The sequence below is a fragment of the Temnothorax longispinosus genome, chromosome 10, assembly GCF_030848805.1.
Source record: "Temnothorax longispinosus isolate EJ_2023e chromosome 10, Tlon_JGU_v1, whole genome shotgun sequence".
In the NCBI taxonomy this organism is placed as follows: Eukaryota; Metazoa; Arthropoda; class Insecta; order Hymenoptera; family Formicidae; genus Temnothorax; species Temnothorax longispinosus.
In genome coordinates this window covers 15904340-15926752 of record NC_092367.1, presented here as the reverse complement: position 1 = coordinate 15926752, position 22413 = coordinate 15904340, and the positions used below count along the sequence as shown (strand labels likewise).

General features: G+C 40.8%; 1 protein-coding gene and 1 long non-coding RNA gene across 11 annotated transcripts in view; one reads left to right on the top strand and one right to left on the bottom strand.

Annotated features, from left to right (window-relative positions):
• Patronin (calmodulin-regulated spectrin-associated protein patronin) overlaps window positions 1-22194 on the top strand; it is a 59003-nt gene extending 36809 nt beyond the window's left edge. For 2 of the 10 annotated variants that reach the window (XM_071790437.1, XM_071790442.1), the window contains 23 exons: window positions 2603-2818; window positions 3046-3500; window positions 3640-3755; window positions 4505-4615; window positions 6037-6118; window positions 6272-6491; window positions 6617-7145; window positions 7334-7500; window positions 9131-9310; window positions 10645-11016; window positions 11099-11300; window positions 11651-11886; window positions 12841-13015; window positions 13148-13428; window positions 13563-13859; window positions 13991-14227; window positions 14300-14477; window positions 15118-15240; window positions 15785-15880; window positions 16463-16561; window positions 17948-18142; window positions 18258-18540; window positions 18670-22194. In XM_071790437.1, the coding sequence (XP_071646538.1) occupies window positions 2603-2818; window positions 3046-3500; window positions 3640-3755; window positions 4505-4615; window positions 6037-6118; window positions 6272-6491; window positions 6617-7145; window positions 7334-7500; window positions 9131-9310; window positions 10645-11016; window positions 11099-11300; window positions 11651-11886; window positions 12841-13015; window positions 13148-13428; window positions 13563-13859; window positions 13991-14227; window positions 14300-14477; window positions 15118-15240; window positions 15785-15880; window positions 16463-16561; window positions 17948-18142; window positions 18258-18540; window positions 18670-18814 (4995 nt within the window). In that variant the 3' untranslated portion in view covers window positions 18815-22194. The remainder of the gene's footprint in view (window positions 1-2602; window positions 2819-3045; window positions 3501-3639; window positions 3756-4504; window positions 4616-6036; window positions 6119-6271; window positions 6492-6616; window positions 7146-7333; window positions 7501-9130; window positions 9311-10644; window positions 11017-11098; window positions 11301-11650; window positions 11887-12840; window positions 13016-13147; window positions 13429-13562; window positions 13860-13990; window positions 14228-14299; window positions 14478-15117; window positions 15241-15784; window positions 15881-16462; window positions 16562-17947; window positions 18143-18257; window positions 18541-18669) is intronic. The other 8 variants (XM_071790438.1, XM_071790440.1, XM_071790443.1 and 5 more) reach the window with 8 other exon arrangements.
• Window positions 10231-11040, bottom strand: LOC139820296 (uncharacterized). Its single transcript, XR_011733937.1, has 2 exons — window positions 10901-11040; window positions 10231-10798 (listed from the first exon to the last, which is right to left on the bottom strand). It is a non-coding gene; the product is annotated as an uncharacterized lncRNA (long non-coding RNA).
• Window positions 22195-22413: the final 219 nt, after the last annotated feature.

Sequence of the window (22413 nt, the reverse complement as noted above, 5' to 3'; positions counted from 1 at the left end):
ATCTCTTTATATAAGTAAAACGTGTTCGGGCAAGCCTGAAAGAGAATCTGATTTATAGAATGCAAGCTGTTTGTTTTAACAATCAAACTATCATTTCCTACCAACTAGTAATTGCTTTTAAAACACACGCTGTCTACGATGAACAAATGATAAGATAACATGTTGTGTTAATCTCTCAACGAATCGTGTCGAGATTCCGTTGGGACCTGCTCTTTGAAGATACGGGTCGACGCGACTTAAGGGAGGCTTGAATACCCTCTTAAAAGTAAATGTCGGGACGACTTGTGTGAAAAATGCTTTCTTCTTTCGCGAAACACAGGTGTATGAGAATTACTTCAAAATACTTTCCACTAGAAATATGTTTCTTTGACAGATATGAAAATTAGAATATTCGAACGCGGAATTTTCCACTTTTTGTTAGCTATTATTATGCAAGAACTATATTTTTATATTCTTTTGTATTCTCTCTCTCCTGTTTAGTCTGACAAGAGATTGCATGTGCTTTCGCCCTGAGAAAGGTATTAGGTATTTTTGTAATGTTTGAGAAGAAGAAGCATCTTTTCTTTGAAAACCAAAGTTTTGAAAATATTTTCCGTACTTTGAGGATACGCGATCTTTACGCGAAGACTATTGCAAGTTAAATCTCTTCGTAATCATAAAAGCGTTTTTTGCGGAAACGTGCGTGTTGGTAAAATGAGGAAGCTTAAAATATTCTCATGAAATAAAGACGAGGCAGTAGGCACTCGGGTATACGCGGACTTACACAGCTACAGTTTAAGAATCATAAATATTAAACGACTTAGAAAGGAAACTAAAGATAAACTGCACCGTAACTCCTTTTGCACAGAGAGATGACTAACGATCGCCGACAATATTTTTGCCTCGTATTTGTTTCTCATTCGCTTCTTTGCGCATCGACAATATAATTATATTTATTAGACGGACAGTACGCCAGGAATCCTGGCCGCTTACTATCTTTCAATTATCTCTGCTTCGCATATTTTTTTATTGTTTGCCCGGCAACTTCGCGCAAAAACTTTTACAGATCCTCCTTTCGATATTTCGCCCACATTGCAGTCTTCCGAAGGCTGCACGAACGTTCCTCGCTTCAGCGTTGCTCTATTAATTACGATTAGTCATTTAATCTGATAGACTTTCTATGAAAATAATATTTTACAAAATGTTATTTAAATATTAACCTAGTTTTGAAGTTGTTTGATCTTAAAAATTAATTTACTTAATTTTGACCACACGTAAGCTTTAGAAGAGAAAATATTTTCCTTCTTTAAGAAGAAAATAAGATTCTATTATTTCTATTACTTACCTACTTTATATATATATAATCGAATGTTCCGATTGACTCATCAACGCCCAGCCCAAACCCTTAAACCTAGAAACATGAAATTCGGAGAGTATATTCTTTTCATGATGTAACCACCCACTAAGAAGGGATTTTTAGAAATTCGATCTCTAACAGGTGAAAAGGGGTAAAACGTGTTTTCACGGATTCCTCAATATCTCTTAGGCCCGATGAGATATCTACTTGGTTTTTGCTTACAAAGGTTACTCATATACAAATGCTTAAAAATATAATTCAAAATTTTGCCCTAATCAATCCCTAAAGGAGCAAATCTAAATTCGGAGGTGAATTATAGAATCCTTTGCATATCGTAGCGAAGCACGGATGTATCAAGCTAGTTATCTATATTATACTTTTACTTATTTGTCTTATTCTATTATTTATGTATTTTAAGATAAATTCTTACATACGAATATACATTATTTTATCTTATATCGATTACAAATATATGGATAAAATAGAAATACAGAATAATGATATAAGCAACATGGTTATAAATAATAAGCAAAATACGTAATATTTCAACTTACTTCATTATTCGTTCTTCATTCTTCGTCTTTCGTTCTCCGTTCTTGATTCTTCGTTCTTCCTTCTTCGTTTTTCATTCTTCATTCTTCGTTTTTCATCAATTCGCCTTCTGATTTCGCTCCTGGTAGAAGTCTTCGTGGCGGATTCGAAGTATCTGATCTTCTCGGCTACCTCGGATACCAGATTGCTACTCTGATACTATTCGAAATGAAGCTCTCGCATCCTTTGGCACGATCAACCATAGCCATAAAGTCGTCGCAAAGAGACGAACAAAACGTCACTCTGAAGACAAGGTCGTTCTTCCCCTCCGTTTCCTTCGAACTCGATCATCTGTGGCACTCACTTTCACCGCGCTAGATTCTTTAGACAGAAGAATTTTTCCATACAATTTTTTATCTTAAATTTTAATCGTTCGAAATGCTAATCACAAAATTATTGGTGAAAAATTTACAGAATGAAAATCCTTTCGGCTCTTTCAGGGTATATGCAAAAAGGCGTATACAAAATGCCAAAATATTTTGTATATTCGTTGATTCAAACTTATCAGAACTTATTAGAACTGTTAAAAGTTTTCAAAATATCTCGAGTTTTAGAAGGATAATCCATCCAGTTCTAATTAATCGCGCAATTATTCGAGCGTATGAATATAATTATTTTGGATTTGAATCATACATGATTATCTGTTATTCTAGAGATAAATTTTGACGTTTACAGGAACAAGAACACCTGAAACCGCAGATCGTTCACGCGCTTTCCAATGCGGAGCTCTACTGCCTCGCGCTGGCCAACATATACTCGGATCCTAACTATCACAATCAGAATCACTACGGGATCCTGCAAGCCCTGGCCAGGAAAGGCGTCTACGTCGCGGAGCAGAACAATACTCAGCTCACCGAAACGATCCTCATTCAAAATTCACCACTCAAGATGGTAAGCTTATCAATACATAAGTAACATGTACACAGTTGTGTTTTCTCGAGACATTTGGACATCTTTGAATATCGAGAAATGGGAACCTGAAATTGTTCTAAGAGTACAATTGATATTTATCACGATATCTTCAGAAGCTATGTAAATCCTATTATATGAAAATCTTATTACGATAGATGAAACACTATTTTAATCTATGCTCGATTAATGCTTTTATCTCGTTACAGTCCGCGCATATGGCTGTGATAGAAGGCCTGATGGTCTTGTACGCGAAAGAGGTGGTGACGGGGGACCGGGTGGTCTCGGCGATACGACGGTTTAACCCCCAGGCTGAGGTGGACATGCCGTCGGATCACGAGAAGGGTCTCCTGCTCTGGATCAATCACGCGTCGCACGCGCTAATCGCCAAGATTCAGAGCGAGGAGGGTGGCGGCGACAAGACGCGGCTGCCCGAGCTACCCGCCGCCAAGGACTTTCAGTCTCTGTGCGACGGTGTCGGCTTGGCGGCCGTTGTCGCTTTCTACTGTCCCGGCGAGCTCAACTGGATGGAGATTAGGGTGTCGAAGAGACCCTCGGTGGCGGACGCGCTGCACAATCTTTCCTTGGTGCACGCGTTCTGCGTCAAATGCCTGCCCTACTCGATTTTCCACATGCAGCCCGAGGACGTCACGTACATGAGAGGGTGCGTTAGTTTAATTTAACTCGGAATCGTTGAGACTATGACAATTTTTACAAATTTTCTTTAATATATTGCGTTACTTTTGGAAAAGATAATTATCAGCTATTCCTTTCCTTTTGATTATTCTTGTTATAATTTGTAGATCGATGAAGCAGAACCTAGTGGTCTTTCTGGCTGACATGTACAACGTCTTGGAGATTCATCCGGCGAAATGCGTGCGCTATCCTGGTGAGGAGCGGGCGATGCAATACCTAGATGGTACGTAGACGTTTTCCGACTTGGAATGAGGTTGTTTATTAGAAGCAGATCTACGCGACAATATATGGCACTTGAACTATTGCTACGATGGAACGAAAGGGAGAGAGAGGGTGGAAGAGGAAGAGAGAGGGATCGTGAAAATTGGTGGTGGATAAATGTTGATTGGTGGAGGCTGCTGTACACTGGACTTTTATATACCCGTTCTATTATTTATTTTATTATACTTTTCTCCATAAAATTCCGCTACTGTTGCAGGCAACGTACGTACGTCGAGCATTGCGTGTAATTTTATCCTAAATTGTAAATTAATTAAAGTAATTCAATATATCGCGAAATTCAAATAAATAAATCATTGATATTACGAGGAATGTTGCCTGCAATTGTAATGGTATCACGCTTTTTATATCAGTGTCAATACACACACTCGATATCCCAGCCTCTTGATCCGGATTCTCCCCCCGAGAGCAGCGACTAATTGTATTATTTCCATTCGATACCAATTGGCCAATTTTTGCGAACGCGAGCAACAATTGAGATCGCCGCTGCAACGGGCAAAGAGATGTTGATATACCAGCCAAATTACGAACTTACTACCTCCACACGCAGCACTTAATCTACAAACTGTAATATTTCCATATATTTCTATGGCGTAACCTCTTCTTGACGCTTGACACGACAACGCTATCCTCGCCTTCTTCTTTCGTCAACTTCCGGTTGAACCACGTGATACGGCGCGGCGACGGGTGCAGCCTGCCCGCGCAATAGTCATGGCGTAGCTCATAAGAGAAGCCTGCCACAGTCTATAGCTCCGATACCTGATCTGAGAAGCAACCTCTCCGTATCCGCGCCAGGTTTCACAGGTATCCACACGTTACCACACAAAGAATCAATCCTCATTTTACTAGATGGTCGTCTACCTTTGAGATGAGAGCCGCGTTTCCGTGGACTGACATTGCCGTTTTTTTAGAGTGTGTAGGAGGGATCAACGATTTCACGGTCGTCTTTTCGCGTTATCATTCATGTATGTAGGTGTCACTCATGTTCAATGCGACGCACACTTATCCAATTATAGACAGCGTGTATAATAAAATGTAACATTTGTGACTACGACTGTTGCTAATATCAAGCTTAATTAAGATCTATCATGCTATAAAATTCTAGAATTTAACAGCAGTATTTAGCTTTCAATCTTTTAGTATGACCAACATCGTTTCATCATACGGATATAAAAGTGTGCATTTAATGAAAATTTGTACTTTTTATGTTGCTTTGAAAAAAAGTGTATTATTGAAAGCTGTATTATTAAATTAAGCTACTATGCCGCTAAAATTCTGACGCAAAATTCTTTCTGGCAAAAGAGAAAGACATTGCGGCTTACCGATAATTCTTATGTGCGTTTTATTAAAAATTAAAACACGTGATCCCGTTGAACTAATCTCTTAGTGAAATTTATGAGTTGTGAGGAGCACTGCTTGTTACTAATCACATATTGTTTGCATTTCATCCGATTACTATCGTGTGAGATCATAGAACAATATATATATTCTCCCGGGAACAGACCTGCATGTGAATCGCACTTTTGCGACACGATCATTGGCTGCCTGCCGCTTGCATTGGATCATTGGCTTCACATTACGTTTCTTTTGCATGAGATTTTGCGCTGCTACCAGTCACTGTCAACGAGAAAGATGAGAACTTCGTCGTCGTTTCATTAAGGTCCACTCCATGTTTAGTTAGTACGATTACGTTGCGACGTTTGTATTCATATTGTTTATGGTGCCATTTGGTTTATGATTTATCATGTTACCGTGCTGTTTGTTTCATATGTTCATTTTCAGATTTATCTGACGACTTGACGACAATAACTAGAGATTAGAAATATTAGTTCGTAGCGTGATTCGATATATATCTTTGTACGGTATTTCCTGTCTCAAAATGTGTGACATAGGCTTTTCCGTTTAACGTTTTGATTCTTGGAATTTGCACAAGTTGAAATTCTCATGCCGTTATCGCGCGTTCCATCGACCTTCGTCGTTGCATATTCTCACATTGAGTACATTTTGCTGATAGTACAAAATAATTCACATGGGAATTTCACATTGTGCCCTTAAATAATCTGTTGCGTAAGCTTTATTTTTATAAACGTAAAGTGCAAATTTCTTATCTGTTGAGCATCTTATCGTTCCTTCTTGAATATAGTTTGAGTGATGAATAAGTCTCCTCATCTAATTAAATAAAAGTATAAACAGGCGATCGATTCATCGTTAAATTATCTTTCCAGTTACGAAGTCGACATCAAGCAGCACTGTGAAGAAATCGCAGTCTTTGCAACAAACTGCCGAGAGTCATCCGTACGATGATAGGTGCGTTATGTTTCAAAGTACATTCTAAGGCAAAGTTATACGCTTGAAAAACTATAGAATTTGCTGATAAAATTTATAAATATAGTTGGAACTTGTAGAAATTAATTTGTTGTATACACAATTAGTAAAAGTCAAGTTTACTTTCTCCTATAGGCGCGCAGGTAGTGAAGAGAGTTTCGTAGTGCATCGTGGCAAAGGCATTCCCACGTTGAGCTCCGTAGCCGATGAGAAGTCCGCGGGGAGAACTGAAGCCGCTGGTCGGCCGAGCAACTGGGAGGATCAACGACGGAGCTCCTACGCCGGGCGTCGGTCCAGGCGGAACAGCATCACGGACGATTCTCAGTTGACCATCGAAAATTTCGGCGGGTCTCAGGTACGTGGCCGCGCGGAGCGAACGTGTGTCATTTCATTCGTCGCCGCGCGCGAAGAAAAACTTGGCGCAGGAGGAGATTGTCTCGAGCGGACAAGCGGTATGATCGAGTGATTTCTTTTATCTAGGATAATTTACACAATTTTGGTAGAAATCCGGATAAAGAGCTAGGCGCGCACATCGGCAAGCGCAGCACCACCGAGCCGACGTTGCCCGCGCGATCCAGCGTCCAGGATGTGTACGGTAGCGGCGTGCAGCACATAATCGCGGACAACGGTTACAGCGGCGGCGAGGAGCCGCCGACGAGGCTACGACGGCAGGCGTCTAACAGCAGTCTGGATAACGTCGCTCTCCGGCAAATCTTACATTCCAGCGCAGAGAACGACAGCGGTGCGGACACTGGCGTCGGCGGCGGTGGTGGCGATGCTCTCACGAAGTTCGCCAGTTTCGCGAATCTGAGTAGGCAAAGCTCGGAAAAGGGGATCAATTTCACGTATATGGAACAGGATGATGCGAAATCAGCGAGCAGAAAACACGGTCAGAGTAATGGCAACGGGAACAGTGAGAAGAAAACGACATTCGCCACTCTGCCAAACACAACCACGTGGCAACAGCAGAGCAATCAGCAGTCGCAGCAGATGGAGCAACATTCTGTCGGTAAGCTATCAAAGTGAGAATAAAATTTATTTGGTAAATAAAACTTATTTCAGGCTGATTACAAAAAAATATTAGCGGCAACGCGTATCGTTACCTATATTATTAGTAAAGCCGAGTTTGCAGCATCCAAGAATAAGTTATTTAATTCTATTCAATTGCGAATTACTGAAAGTGCTTTATGATGTTAGATGAGAACGGCGGTAATACCGTAATGGCCTCGCAGCTGAATAATATACGACTGAAGCTCGAAGAGAAGCGACGGCACATAGAGAACGAGAAACGAAGGATGGAAGTTGTTATGTCGAAGCAACGGCAGAAAGTGGGAAAAGCTGCCTTTCTGCAAGCGGTCACGAAGGTAAAAATACATGGGGATTACTCCAAACTCCAAATCGTTTAGAAAGACTGCAATAATACACATTAAACATCTGCATAACATTTAAACATTACTATCATTATCATTAATTCTACGTATCAGTTCTACATCATTATTATAGTCGGGACTTCAATGGTTTATTCATCTGATAAAAGAAAAAGATACAGAATAATACGGGTGATATAATTCGGTACGAATTATAGGGAATGTTCTATCGAGACACACAACATTTAATGTCTGCTATGCTGTGTGACAGCTACTTTTCGAATCTAGGCACGGGTGTTTAGTATAGAGCAAATGGTATAAAGACTGTACTATATCTCAGAAAGTACAAAGTTTCTTTTTCTTCCGCCTTCCATTTATGTTTTTCATGTCATATATTTCTGATTGTAATTATACCGCGATTGTTTGATATTGCTTGTACATATACATATATGAGAATATCAGTTGAATTTGTAGCATTATTGGCAAAGTACGTGGATGTAAAATATATGATTGCTCAATTTCAGGCAATAATCGAAGTTTGTAACTCATCTAATTATTTTTTTTATCTAGATATACATGTGTAGATCATCGTTTTGATCGCTTTGGTTGTACATAGTAGGATCTTATCTCCTCTTTGTTTGCGTCTTAAATAATCTCGGTTGCCATGTTATTTTAACACAATTCTCTTTCTGATATTTCAGCTATACTTGATGGTAAGCGCATGCTAACGCACTAAATTTTTGCATTATTAACAGGATTGAATTTTAAACCGCCCTATTTTTAAATCACGTTTCTGTTTAAGCAGGAATTGTCAGTTGCAATCTTTTTGTGTTTTATTTATCCAAATGCAATCTTTATTTTATTGCACATTTTATTTTTTATTGAAAACGATATCAATATCTTGGAACTCGCGAGCAATTAATATTATTTAGTTATTTCAGTTGTGCATGGATAAATTCTTTTTCCTTTAACATTACATAATTAAACCGGGATGTTTCCATGAAAGTTTATTTTTCATTTCTCTCCTAATGTTCGTTTTAATTTGTTTTAGTTCCAAAGTATTGATAAAGTTATGAATGCATTGAGTTTTAAACAGTGTTCGAGAAAGGTAGATAGATTCATCATGTTTAAAGCACTGCATGCTGTTTTACGAACATGTTTTCGCCAAAAGAGAGTAATATGAGAGTTTATACGTATGAGAACATAGAAGAAAGTTTCAAGTCGAAACAGTTTAAATGTAACATACTAATCAAAGTACTGATAGTGTATAATTATTGTACTACAGTAATATATTATATATGTAAAGTTGTATACATTAATATTTAGAAGAGAGATATGTATATTTAATTTTAATTATATATCACGCGCACACACAATTAATTTTTTTTTCTATTTATAATTCCGAGCGAGATAGCGTAAATATTGCGTGTTCGTAGTTTAAGCCAACTGTTGTTCAATTAAGTATGATTTGCGAGCCACTCTGGATGGGCTTTGGCACTTAACGCGCTTGAGTGTAACGTGACCTTTGGCCGCGGGGAGACACACTCTCGGCACCGTGGTGTTCGGGTGGTGATTTGGTGGCGGACTCTGAGTACTTAACAAGGCACGCTGGTTGGGCTGGTTGCAGGGTAAGGTTAAATCTCCTTCTTCGTCAACGTCCGGGGGGGACAGTCCGGCCGAGACAGTCGGTCCCCCCACCCCTGTAACCTCCGGGTCTTCCGGGGCGACTCCGACGAGCGTTTCCGAGGCATCCTCTGTACCCCAACAACCCCTTCAAGAAAAACCACAGAGACCCTTCTCGCTCAAGGTACGATATCAGCAAGTGTTTCACGTAGGCGAAAGAGACCCCAGTGATAACTTACCTTTAATATTTTCTAGAAGATTTATTTATATTGCGCGCTTATGTGAATGGCTTTCGAACACCGGTCACACGTTCTTTTTTCCCTTCGTTTCTGCTGTGCGGATGTAGCGAAAGAGCACAGTAAGGAAAATGATTATTTTCCCTCTCTCGATGTTTAGCAATTACGAAACCAAACGGGCGTGACAATGCCCACGAAATGTACAGCCGCTTCTCTACCCTTTTAGTAAAAGTTACTTTCGATAACGGATTATTTTGCTTCTTGACGCTTCTTTTACATTGTAGAGGAAAACGAAACCTTGCCTCAAGATGACATATTGTATTTTATAGTGACGTGCAGGACCCACTCGAGCGCGTTCGTTAATACAGTGCTCCTGGCACGCATGCGATACTAAACACTCCCTGGAAAATAGTAGCACTGCATTTACTTGCATTTACTTGCATTTACAGCTACATCGGGTGACGGCTACTAAGATATAATTCGATATTTAATACAGTTTTTCTTCTCTACTAACAGACCAAGTTTTACGTTTTTACGTGTACATATATGTCTCTCTAATATCTAATTAAATGTACTACGAAAATTTAATTTAAGCTCTCGCTTCTAATTGCGCTGCTACTTACGGCTGTTACTTACTGTTGCGGCGAGTCGGGCTAAATTCGATACCCGTAATTAGTGTGCATTAAAGCCCCGAGAACTTGGAGAAATTCGAGAAGCCTTGATATTATTCATAGTTACATAAGATATTGATCAAACAGACGGAATAAATGTTGCATGTATAGACAGTGTCACCAAGTTTCCGGACCATTAACTGGATCGAGAATCTGTCTGTGGATCGTCAATTATTACGAACGTAATAATTAACAAATTAAATCTACCATCATGTTTTATCCGTGCGTACTTCGGGTAAATATTCGGATATAGCATTATAAATAAGGAGACATTTTATACGCAGGCCCCAGTGACACACAGGTTCATAGATTTGTACGTCGCCCGTTTTACTTATTTTAATTTTGTAGATTATTTTTTTCACTTTCGCGCAAAATATACACCACGAATAATATAATAAGCGTACACACACGCACACTTTACGTAATTACAAAAGAACCCGAGATTTATAATTATTTCATAATAAATATGATCAGTAAGCTCTACATTCAAAAACAAAAAACGCTAAACAGAATCGAGCGTTTTCCTTATACTGCAGTATTACACACAAGTACGCATTCGCAGCACCGTAATATCTTTCTGAGGCATTTCATTTCTCTGATAACGAATATAGGAAATTAGTGAGGATGTGCGGGACGTCGAGCACAAGTGGCTGGAGCACGATGGTAACGCGCCATTCATCGAGACTAGACGCACTCCGGACATCGAGAATATGGATCCCGAACAGTATCGTCAATCCATAACGCAGTTAGTACTCGCTTTCCTGCCTGTAAAAATTACGATAGAATTACGAAGGAGTGTCGGAGTGATGCGAAACGTCGTCTGTTACAGAATGAACACTAGTCTGAGCGAAATTCAAGCGGACATACAGCGTTTGGCGAGCCAGCAGAATCAGATTCAGCAACAGCACCTGATGTCGCAGCACCAGAAACAGATGCAGCAACAGCTTCAGCAGCTGCAGAGCCTCAGTCAGCAGCATATGCAAGTGCGTATATATGCCGGACATACATTCCGCGGCGTCGCGCGTCATATTGTCAGCTGTTTCTTCTCAAACCTTTACCTTTCAGACTTACGGAATGCCACCGATGAATCCGTTAACGCCCAGACTGCAAGATCCACAACAGTCGCAGTTCTATTTGCACGATCAGCCGCAAGTGCAGCAGAGGAGGATGTGGGGCCAGCCGGCACCCGCTCAAAGTCTGGCCAATGAAATGGCCGCGGTGGGCTACCAGCAGTCTATGGATTCGCGATTTAGTCCTCAGCCTGCAGGTACATAATATCATATTAATTTAGAATAAATAAATGTGAAGAAGAATTATATTAGTAACCAGACTTGTAGCACAAACAGCAAACTCTGACGAAAATTAATTATTAATTAAAAAAACTCCCGCATTAATATATAAATTGATCATATTTTATAGCTGTTATTACAATATACATATAATATTGAAAATTTTTTAGAAGCTGCACGAATCTTAAAGCAAATTTTTTTCGACCGATTACTTGTGGAAAGCTTGCTTTGTAGAATTTGCTTTTACAGATTGAAAATAAACGGCTCATGATAATTTTTCTTTTTTAATTTTAATATGCTTCAGTAGATTGTTTTTGTCTTTTCTTAGCTTATCAGCAGGATATGCGCATGTATGCGGATCCCACGAGGACTTGGGCCGCGCCGCACCCGACGCAAAAGGGATTCGTTTTGCACGACACTCAGGAACCAAGGTACCTCAACGGGGATCATAGTCTGTGTAATAATCAAATGAGCCACCCCGGTCCGACCAGCGTCTTTCCAACGTCTTCGTCGCTTTTCAACCAAACACAAGCCACATCTGCTAGTCCACAGCATCGTAACGCCGTAAGTATTTTCCGTGCTCTTATCTTTGCGTCGATTTTTCTCGCGTTTTCCTTTTACGCATTCAATTAACGAAATAGATTAAAATCGGTGAGGAATTTATATATTTCTACTACGGCATTATCGTCTTATCGCACTCACTCTCTCGCCACAATCTATTTATATTTATACTAAATGGCTTTTCTGCATACAATGCACGCACGCACGTGACTGCATCAATTTATTACGAAAGACAGAAAGACGGGCGAGACTGAATGCTGCACCCACAGCGGTGATTATTGTGTGAGTGAAAAGAGTTATAGCTAAACGTTCGCGATGCGTGCGCCGATCATCAGCTCGATTTGGTCACTTCAATACGAAGGATCGGCCCCGAGCGCGTACGTATGTGCATGGGAACCAGTTGGTGATGTAATGCACGCTTATAGACGCTTGTTCTTGACACCCAACATGGCAGACACTACCCACACTGGCAGTCTTAGCGCCTAGACGTTCGCGTCCGGCTCGGATTTACACCTCTAGTCTCCTTGAAGTGATTTGTAAATTTGAATAATATGTTTTTCCTCAACTCGACCGTCGCAACTTCGCGCGATTACTTCACTAAGGTTTGCTTCGGCTGATTTTACCTTACTTTTACGCGTTTGCGTCTCACTGTTGACATATAGCGGAAGAAAACGATCGTCAAATTATACGAGAAAATACAACGGTGCCGTGATAGTGTTTCATAAATATTATTTCAGATCCGTGTCTTAAATACGATTTTAGTCGCTATAAGTCTTTCGTATTTAAATTTTGTATTATACACTGTGCTGCTAGATGTAACTCTCTCATATCTCTTGTCATCTATTTTTTAAGATTCTGTACAATTTGTACGTGAAAAGATATTGTTAAGATATTAAATTCATAAAATATATGTATATTTGCCTCGTTTTCTTATGTGACTCTATTTTGCTCTGCTAGGTTCATCGAATAAGTCAGTTAATTAGCGAAAGTCCGGAACCTAAGAGGTCAATTGTACATCACATCCCGATCTCATGCGAGAGCCCAACGGAGAAGAGGCAAGTTACAACTTTGCATAGTCCGGTACCAGCTCCGCCCGCCGATGACATGAAGCCCCAAAATATATCTTTTATCGGTAAGCTTTGTTTTATAACTTTTTTGCGATTATATGAAAATATCATGTTTCACATATATATATATTTTTTATTACTATACTAAAAAAACTAAAAAATCTCTTTTCTTAAATCACTGTTTTTTTATTTCGAAGGCAATGACGACGACATCGCGCAGGGTATTCGCGGCTTGAACATCACATCGGGTAGTCGTACGTACAGAATACCATCGCCAACTAGACCCACGATATCGCAGAATTCCTTCCAACCTCACCCGTCGTTGAGGGAGACGGTTTCGTCGCGTTCAGCCACTCCGGATGTCACGCCTCTCGATCCCACGGACGCGAACGAGAAAGGATTCTACATCTCCTTCGACAATGACGCTCCCAAGAAACCGAAACCGACCCTCAGAGTGAAAAGAACGTCTCCTAAAAAAGTGAGTGCGTTTTTTGTTATAAATTATTTTTTTTGTACTACTTTGTCTCTTTGTTTTATATTCGCGTGTTTCGAATCAAATTTTACAATATATAAAGTATTTCTTCAAAAGGAAACAATTGATTGTTTCTTTAGGAACGAAGCGTATCATCTTATATCGAGCACGAGGACTTTACAATGCGCCCGGAATCGCCTCCTGCTAGCGCGTTAGAAAGGCAGAAACAAATGGAAGCTCAACGAGAATTAGAGCGGGAAAGATTGCGGCAGGCCGACGACAGGGAACAGCAGAGGCAAGAAATGAGGGACAGAGAGCTCAAACGGGAAATGGAGAGGGAACGGCAGAGGGAGAAACAGCGAGACAGCAGTACAGAAGGCCGACACGCTTCCGGAGTTGGTCTGGTAATTGGGAACCAACTCACGAATCCCGATCCGGTATATATTAATCATTATTAGTAATATTGACCATTTAAACAGCAATAAATTCTATACATAATTAGTCCATATTTTTAGTTTTGCTTATAAAATTTTAATATATAAGATGTTCTAATCGAATTTTTCTACAGAATTCTATGGACGAAATGGAGAAGAAGAAGGAGAGGATAATGCTGATGTCGCTGCAAAGAAGACAGAGGCAGGAGGAAATAAAAGAAAGAAAGGAAGCTGAAACTCAAGCGCGTAGGGAGAAAGAGAAATTGAAGGCGGAGGAAAGAGCTCGCAAGAAAGAGGAGGAACGACAACGGCGAGCTACTATTTTGGAACATCATAAAGTGAAGAAAGCGATAGAGGAAGCAGAGAGAGAAGTGAGTGATATTTTTAATGATGTCGTCAAATGAACAGAAATAAGTCTATAACATAAATATTTTCGTCTCTAGGGTAAGGTAATTGATAAGGAGCTTCTGAATGCAATAAATCCAGCAAAATTACGTAACAAGACTGCGACCGCTCGACCGCGGCCCAAAACGATTCACGGAGACGCTGGCGCGGTGTTGGATTCCGGGGCTCTTACACCTAGTCGCGGGAAGAAGGGTTCTTCTTCCAACTTAAGTACAGGTGAGGTTCCATTAAATCGAACTTGGAAAAAATGAATAATCTGTCGCAATGATCGATGCTTCTTGGGGATTAAATATATTGGCAGAAATTAAAGAAAATAAGATTTGATATATCGGTAGAATTTGAGAGAAGGAAAAAGGAGATAAAAATAGGAGTAAAAGATATAAGTGCGTATTCACCGATTATCTTCGAATTAATCACCAAGAAGATGGATCTTTTTACAAGTTGTTGTGTCGCAAGTGCATTTCCCCGTTATAATACTCTAATAGCAACAGTATCCTCGATGTTGTAATTTGCATATTTCCGTAATTTGCATTTATTCATTGCATGGCGAAGATTTTTACGATCAGAGCCGTTTTTTCTCTTCCGTAATCTTAGCGATGTCACTCTTGCTGTATTAATTGTTCTTTTTCTTTCCCGTTATAATTGGTTTCGTCTTTTATGAATTTTCACCCCGACCACATGCTCACGAGCTCCAGATTTTCTCGTCTATGCTAGTTTATCGCCGTGTCACAACGGCTATCGTAGATCGCTCGGCGAGCCCCGCTAATCGAGCCTGCAATCGCGAGACATCGACGCCAAACTAGAATAGTACAGAAAATACCGAGCCGATTGTTTTGCACTAACACACTTACTGTAGCGTCGCTGACCTCTCCGACGATGAGGCGAGACTACTACCGAGGCTCGCAGGATAGTCTCACTGCTGCCCACCTCGATGACCGACGTTGTTCCGGCCCTCTTTATCGGGGCGGCAGTCTCAGGGGTATGCACCACACACACTCTCTCACCGCGCTTATACAGTACACATCTGCAAGTTTTTTCTTTTTTTATTTTTAAATAAATTTTTGATACGGAAATATCTACGCGATAAGCGGTCTAATATAAAATTAATTTTTTTCACGCAGCAAAAGATATAACACTGCATGAATCAATCTAAAATTGTAACAAGATATTGCAATAAGTATTGTTATATATCAAGAAAAGTGCTAATTCAAATTTAACAATGAAAATGGTATTAAATTCTCTAAAGACAAGAATCTCCTTTGCAGAAAAGTTAATTCTAAGTAAATATAACTGATGAACTAAGATATATCTATTCGCAATGTTTTTTTCACAACGACATGTTCATTTTACAGCACTTCTTTCCGTTTTTTTTTTTTTTTTAATTTGGCATGCCGTGTATATGTAATTCGATGTATAATGCATAGCGAGAATCACTTGATATATCTATATATTTATAAGTAGCGTAAAACCTGCAGTGAATTGTAATCGATTGTAATAGAGATATTTTCCCCGTTTTCTTTTAGTATCTTCCGTAGATTCGCCCGACGACGGCCGAGGTTCCTCGCCCTGCCGCAGCGTGAATCAGCTCGGCCGACGCGGCTCCTACAAGACCTCCAGAGGTGGGTTCGATGTTGGTTACACTTTATCGCGGGAATGCCGCAGGCTCTTGTACGATTGTTTGTTTTTTAAACGTTTTTTGGCTTGACGAAAGTAGACTCGTTGCAGGATGTTATCACACACTGGTATGGGCAGCTATAATCTATATCGGAAACTTACGCGATAAATGTTTTTCAACATATTTGATTAGCCTTTGATTATATTCCCTACGAGCGACTGAGCAAGGTCACGACACTTTGCGGGTATGACTGTGTTCCCTGGTTTATTTTTATTATTTTTTTAATTTTTGTCTTTAACTTTTAGTAGCGCCTTGTAGTGGACATCTTTCAGTTGGAACGCAACCGTTGTTCTGCACCAAAAACTGCACCGGCCACCTCAGTTATCGATGTACCCCTTACCAGATATGGCTCGTAGATTTTAATTCCCCCCCTTTTTTTAAGATCCCTAAACCTTTCCTGCCCGCGCCCCCGCTCGCTCCCTAAATGAGATGTGCACGATTGAGGCATCTCTCCCGCAACTTATTTAATCTCTTTGATCGTACATGGCGTTTTGAGTGTAACAAGGCAAACGTTGCGTTATTGCAGATGTGCAGGAGTCTCAGCAACAAGTTAGAGGCAGGCCTAAATACCAGACTTACCAAAACTTTAAGGGGAGAAAGTCTAATTCCCTGATGAATTTGTGCGGTAAGAAGCACCACAGTGACTTGGAAATACGTTCTCGATCTCCCTTCTATATCGTGCAACAGTCTCAATGTGTCCCGTGTATATATATATTTACAATATATATATTATCACATTGTTCTCCCAAAATTTTTGTAGACAGAGTAGCACACATACACGCGCACTCACACGCACCTACATGTACGTAGTGGCATGGTGGCAGGCTGGAGGGCACACAGGTGGCAGTGGTACTTAACGACTCATACATACGCACAACGATCATATGCGTTTTTCTTCTTTTTTTCTTTTTATATGTTTGAGCAAAGTTCCACCCACGCGGCTTGACGACGAAAGGATGGAATCTCTTGGTTCTCTCTCGTGCTTTTTAAGTGACGCACGATTTATATATGATTTCTTCGCTTCTTCGTTTCATCGGCGGCTTCGTTGAGGCGGAACTTTGTCCTGTCATTTTCTTAGGACGACTCATTTTCGCTGTTACTGCTGCTGCTGCTGCTGCGTAGAGAAGGCTCGGTTGAAGGCTTATTTGGGCTTGTTGTTGTTGTTGTACAGCACTGGGTGTGGGTACAAATTTATATTTTGTCGATCGGTGTCTTTTTCCAGATTTATTCTGTTGGTGGCTGTGTGGTGTCCATTTATAATAAACCTCCCGACCAGGTGTCCCGGTTTATCCTGTCACTTCACCCGCTCTGTATCCCTTCACTGTTTTTATTTCCAGGTATCATGGCGACGTGGTACAGGAAATTCATTGCGAACGCGATGTGTGATCTGTGTAATTACATGCTCGGTGCTGGATGAAAACTTGCTATATGTCCTGTTATTTAATGTCAGTAATTCGATCGAACGTTTCGTCGCATAGCGCAGAGCTCGCGAGTCGAATCATTGGAACTAACAAGCTGTCAGTATAAATCATCGCATTAGCGTTGATCCAGAGATTCATATATAGTTTTGATAATTAGTACGCTAGAGAACCATGACATGTACATTAGAATCATTCTAGCGCAGTCAGTTTAACAAGCTGATAGACACGAGCGCTTACAATTTTTTATCAGATTATAAAGTACATTACGAATATTCTAGAAAAAAAAATCATAACGAGACGCAAATTACGAAGTTAAACTTCAAAGGCAAAGGAGGTGTCTCCACGCCTGTAACTGACTAATACTTTCTTGGCGGGGTGGCTAACCATTATTAATAATGAAACCGAAAGGTCTCTCTCTGTTCCGATTCGTTATCGCTTGGGTGACATAAGGAAAAAGATATACAGTTGTCGTTAACAAGAACGCGGTAACGCATAGACGTTCGCCTCTCCGTTGAGATTTCTATCTTCATATGCGGAGCGTGCGTTCGTAGGTGCAAGTAGTGATCAAGATTGTATGTGTCGGCATACAGATTCGGACAGCGGCCTGGGCAGATCGACACCTCCAAGACGCGCCGCCAGTCCGGGGATAGGCAGTATGAGGCACCTAACGTCACCTTCGGGCCCCGGTTCGCTACCACCCGCCCTGATGACGTCGAAGAAGAGGATCTACGACGACGGCAGCAGCGATATCAGCAGCACGCCCAGTTCTATGATGGACTACAACGGTAAGAGGCATCGACGAATGCATTTGTCCATTCGAAGAGAATACACTCGACAGTCACTATATTCTCGAAAAGAAGCTAAGAGATCAATTCACCGTTTACGTTTCCACTGTAACAGGCCCGAGACTGTATAAACTGCCGATAGCCAAGTCGAATCGTAACATAATGCTGAACGCCGTGGAGTATTGCGTCTTCCCCGGCACAGTGAACAGAGAAGCCAAATCGAGAGTCCTGGAGGAGATCGGCCGGTCCGAGAGCAAACACTTTCTCATCCTGTTTCGGGACGCCGGCTGCCAATTCCGCGCTCTCTATTCGTATTGTCCCGAGAGAGAGGAAGTAGCCAAGCTGTACGGTACTGGGCCCAAACAAGTCATCGATAATATGTTCGACAAGTTTTTTAAGTAAGCGAAATTGATTTTTCAAATTCGTCGTTTTTTCTTTTCTACTCTAAAACTTTGATCGATTCTATATCTCTATAAACTTTTCGCTGCGTTACATATTACTGATTGCCGTCTCTTCTTTCATCCCAGATACAATTCCAGCGGAAAATGCTTTTCGCAAGTTCACACGAAGCATCTGACGGTGACCATAGATGCCTTTACGATACACAACAGCCTCTGGCAAGGTAAAAAGGTGAACTTACCGAACAAGAAGGATATACCGCTCGTCATATAGTTTTACGCAAGTGGTCACACACTTAACATTACGCTACTGTGCCCTCTGTTGTTCATAGTTACTATTTTAATACAGGCCCATATTAAATTAATGCGAATACGTTGCGTTTCTTAGTCAATTTTATAAGGACAACTGATCGGTGCTGACCCCGTAAAGAAATATAATCGCCGCTTCCAATGGGGTGGAAAATACCGGGGCAACCGTTGATCACCAGAGAGAAGAATGTTATTTGTTTTACTTTTTTTTTGCGTTATCCGTTTTTTCGTTGAGCGTCAGCATCAATCACTGTGTCATAAGATTACCAGTATCTACTTGTAAGAATGGTTTGTTGACAAATACATCCCTAAGACTACACATTTTTTCTTAATTTTGCGGACTAACCCTCGTCATGTAACCGCCTTGTAATCGTGTAAACCGCTGTGTTGCGACTCTCATGGATGTATGCGCGAAAGTTGATTCTTTTCCTAAATTCATTTTGCGAAACGAAGCGAGAGCAAGAGAGGGTGGCAACCGTGCAGCTTGTGTTCTCGCGCGTGCATGCGTGCGTGCGTGCGTAATTTTGCGACTCGCACAGGTCTCTTTGCAGCCTTCGCTTAGGCTAGGGGTTCTAAATTATTCAACGATTATTATCTAATGCGTTTGAAAACTTTTTAAAGAGTATATATTAAGATATGATATAACGCGAATATTGTGAGGGATCATTAATTTTTAGATGTGTCTCGTGCGCAAATCGCTGACCTCGAACTTTTTTATTTCTTTTTGGATAATAGCATGCAATGCAACCTCGCAAAAGATGTCTCTTTTTTTTATATCAATTTCCTTTTTAATCGAAGAGAATGTTTTTTTTATATACATATATATTTGCTTGTCATATTTAACCGATTGAGATACGCGTCGGCAGAATGCTCGACACGGCTCAAACGGACGGGGTTGAATTAATGATTATTGATTTCTCATACCCGCGTACGTTTCTCGCGGCTGTTGACGATTGTAACGCGTAGCGCGATTCTTGCAGTGTCCCTCCTCTCACCCCCTTTTTCTCCACGGGGGGGAGAGGGGGAAGAAACCTTTGCCAACGGGGTGGCGACGGATGCGAGCGACGATAGCTCATGTTGTAAATAAATCAGTTCGTTGCGTAATTAGTTGAGCCAAGTTTAAGATCAGCCTTATGAGAAATCTGGGCGTACATTCATGCGTTGAGTCCGTTTCTTTGCGGCGTTCGAACTGCGATATTATGCGTTTCAAGTCTGTATATCATTAAAAAAAAAAAAAAAAAAACGCGCATAACGTGCAGTTTATGCCGAAGCGGCTGTTTTAACGCGAGCGATATGTTTCGTCGACGGATGATTAGCTAATTATGATTGTACACAGAAAGTGGATATTTGCGTAAAGTATCGTTGCCTCGCGAACAAAGTCGAAGGACCGTCGGGAAGGGGAAGCTCTGCTTTCGTTTCCCTTCCGAGTGCGCTTCAATCTTTTATCGTTTTGTAAGAGGAAGGCGGAGGATATGGGTCGTCCGAACCGCGAATTTTATCGGATGGAACCTTTATTTCGAGCGACGCCTCGTTACATGACTTCACAAAAATTCACAAATTCGCCAGAGACACGTTCCGCCTTCCTCCGAAAAAAACGCAAAGAGAAGAAAACCGTATGAAGCCTTAAGTTATGAACAATGTAATTGGACTAAGTGCGTAAAGACGTTTAACGAATTGACAGCCTGACTTTTCTTCAACCGTATATCTCGCCACCGTACATTGCGTTTTTTCCCGTAGGATTTACCGGCAACGCGACACACACACACACAAACACATCCCGCCGTCTCTCAGCGAAACTTCAGTCAGTCCGAGCGAACAGAGAACAGACGCGGCGGTTCGCGTGCACGTGAACGCCGTAATTTATCGGAGGAACTGTTATAATTTATTGTGCCATAAATTCGACGTTCGCTTTTCGCGTGGGACTGGCATCGGCTTCCTATCTCGCTGAACGGGCCTTTTTCAGTCGGATACGTTTCTTTCATTATAATGTTGTTGGTAGAGAGGAGATGAAGCTAGGGATAGGTAGACTTCAAGTAGACATTTTATACGACAATATCGGGGGTCTATCGTTTGTACGATTAATTTTCTCCTTAGGCCCCGCGGGCCCCGTCCGCGACGACGATATCGCGGACGCCTCCAGGATCGTTCTCCGATTATTTTGTACGATAAGTCTTCGACTCGATGTCCGAGTCAATCGTGTCGAGTGTAGGTAGACCCTCAATATTCCGCGACACGGCGTAACGCAAACGTGCACAGGATTATTAACGATTACAATTACAAATACAACGCGACATATCGAAAATCCCGTGTTCTCCAGCAGCCGCAACTGCGCGGAGGAGTAATCTATGTATTTTCAATTCGCGTGGGACGTCGCGGTCACAGCCTGGCCTCATCGTCTCCGCGTTTCGCCGTTCGACCACGTGTAATGAAAGGGATTTGTGAGATTAAACTCCGTCGAGATTGTGGTAACCGAGAGAAAGAGAGAGAGAGAGAGTTCACTGTTCTATATCCCCGTCTGTTGTAAATTTATCCGAGTACGATGATTATGCAAGAGAGAAAGAGAATGATAAGATAGAGAATCTTAGACTCAGAAACACAGTCCGACCTGACAATATCGAACGTGAGGTACGCGCCATAGAGAGAGAGAGAAAAAGAAAATATGAAATCTCTTTGAGATGGAGTGCAAATTGTGGTAAGTCCATGGTGACGACGGTTGAGAAGAGAGCGAAGAAAGAGAAAGAGATATATGATTGCAATTAATATATATATTATACATAGTCATTAATCTTAAGAGCCAGCGAGAATAATGGCTTGTGGAAATGGGATTGATTACAAAGTTATGATGTTAAGAGAGATCTCTCGATATTGGTCGCTTATGCTTGATATTTATATTTTTTGAAGAATAGATATTATTAGTGAGCTGGTGAAAAAAAAAACAAGACTTGGATGCGACGATTAGATATGGACAAAACCGAATGGACCGAGACGGGAAACCGAGGCGTACATATACACACAATTGAACGCTGCGGCACGACGTAAAATTTGTACGCCGCAGCGAAATCGCGCTTACTAATAATAAACGAGATTATTGTTACGTAATAATTACCGATTTTTATTGTCGCAGAAATTTCTCGACGTCAAAGCGAATATCATTTCTCGAACTTCTTCTATCCGTGTCTCTGTAAATATTATGTTTTTATATACACACGTAAAACGAAAAACAAACGTATACCTACCTACTCGACGATATGTATATTTATTCAGTACGTCATGTAAGATTTGGGTCATAATTTACTGTTAGCATCTTCGCAGCGAATGTCATTAATAAAATTTAATAACCCATTTGTAATAGACTTTTATTCTTCCGCGGATGGGTATATCGCGAAGGCGATCCATCGTTAATCGTACCTCAATGGAAGTCTGGGTTTTTCTCTCGACAAGAATCAATTTTTAATATAAAATATAAAATATCTTAAAGTGAAGATTCTATTCGTAAATAAGAATAAGGGTTTTTCCTTACCTCTTTCTTCGATGCCTAATTCTCCGGAACTCTTCAATTTTTCA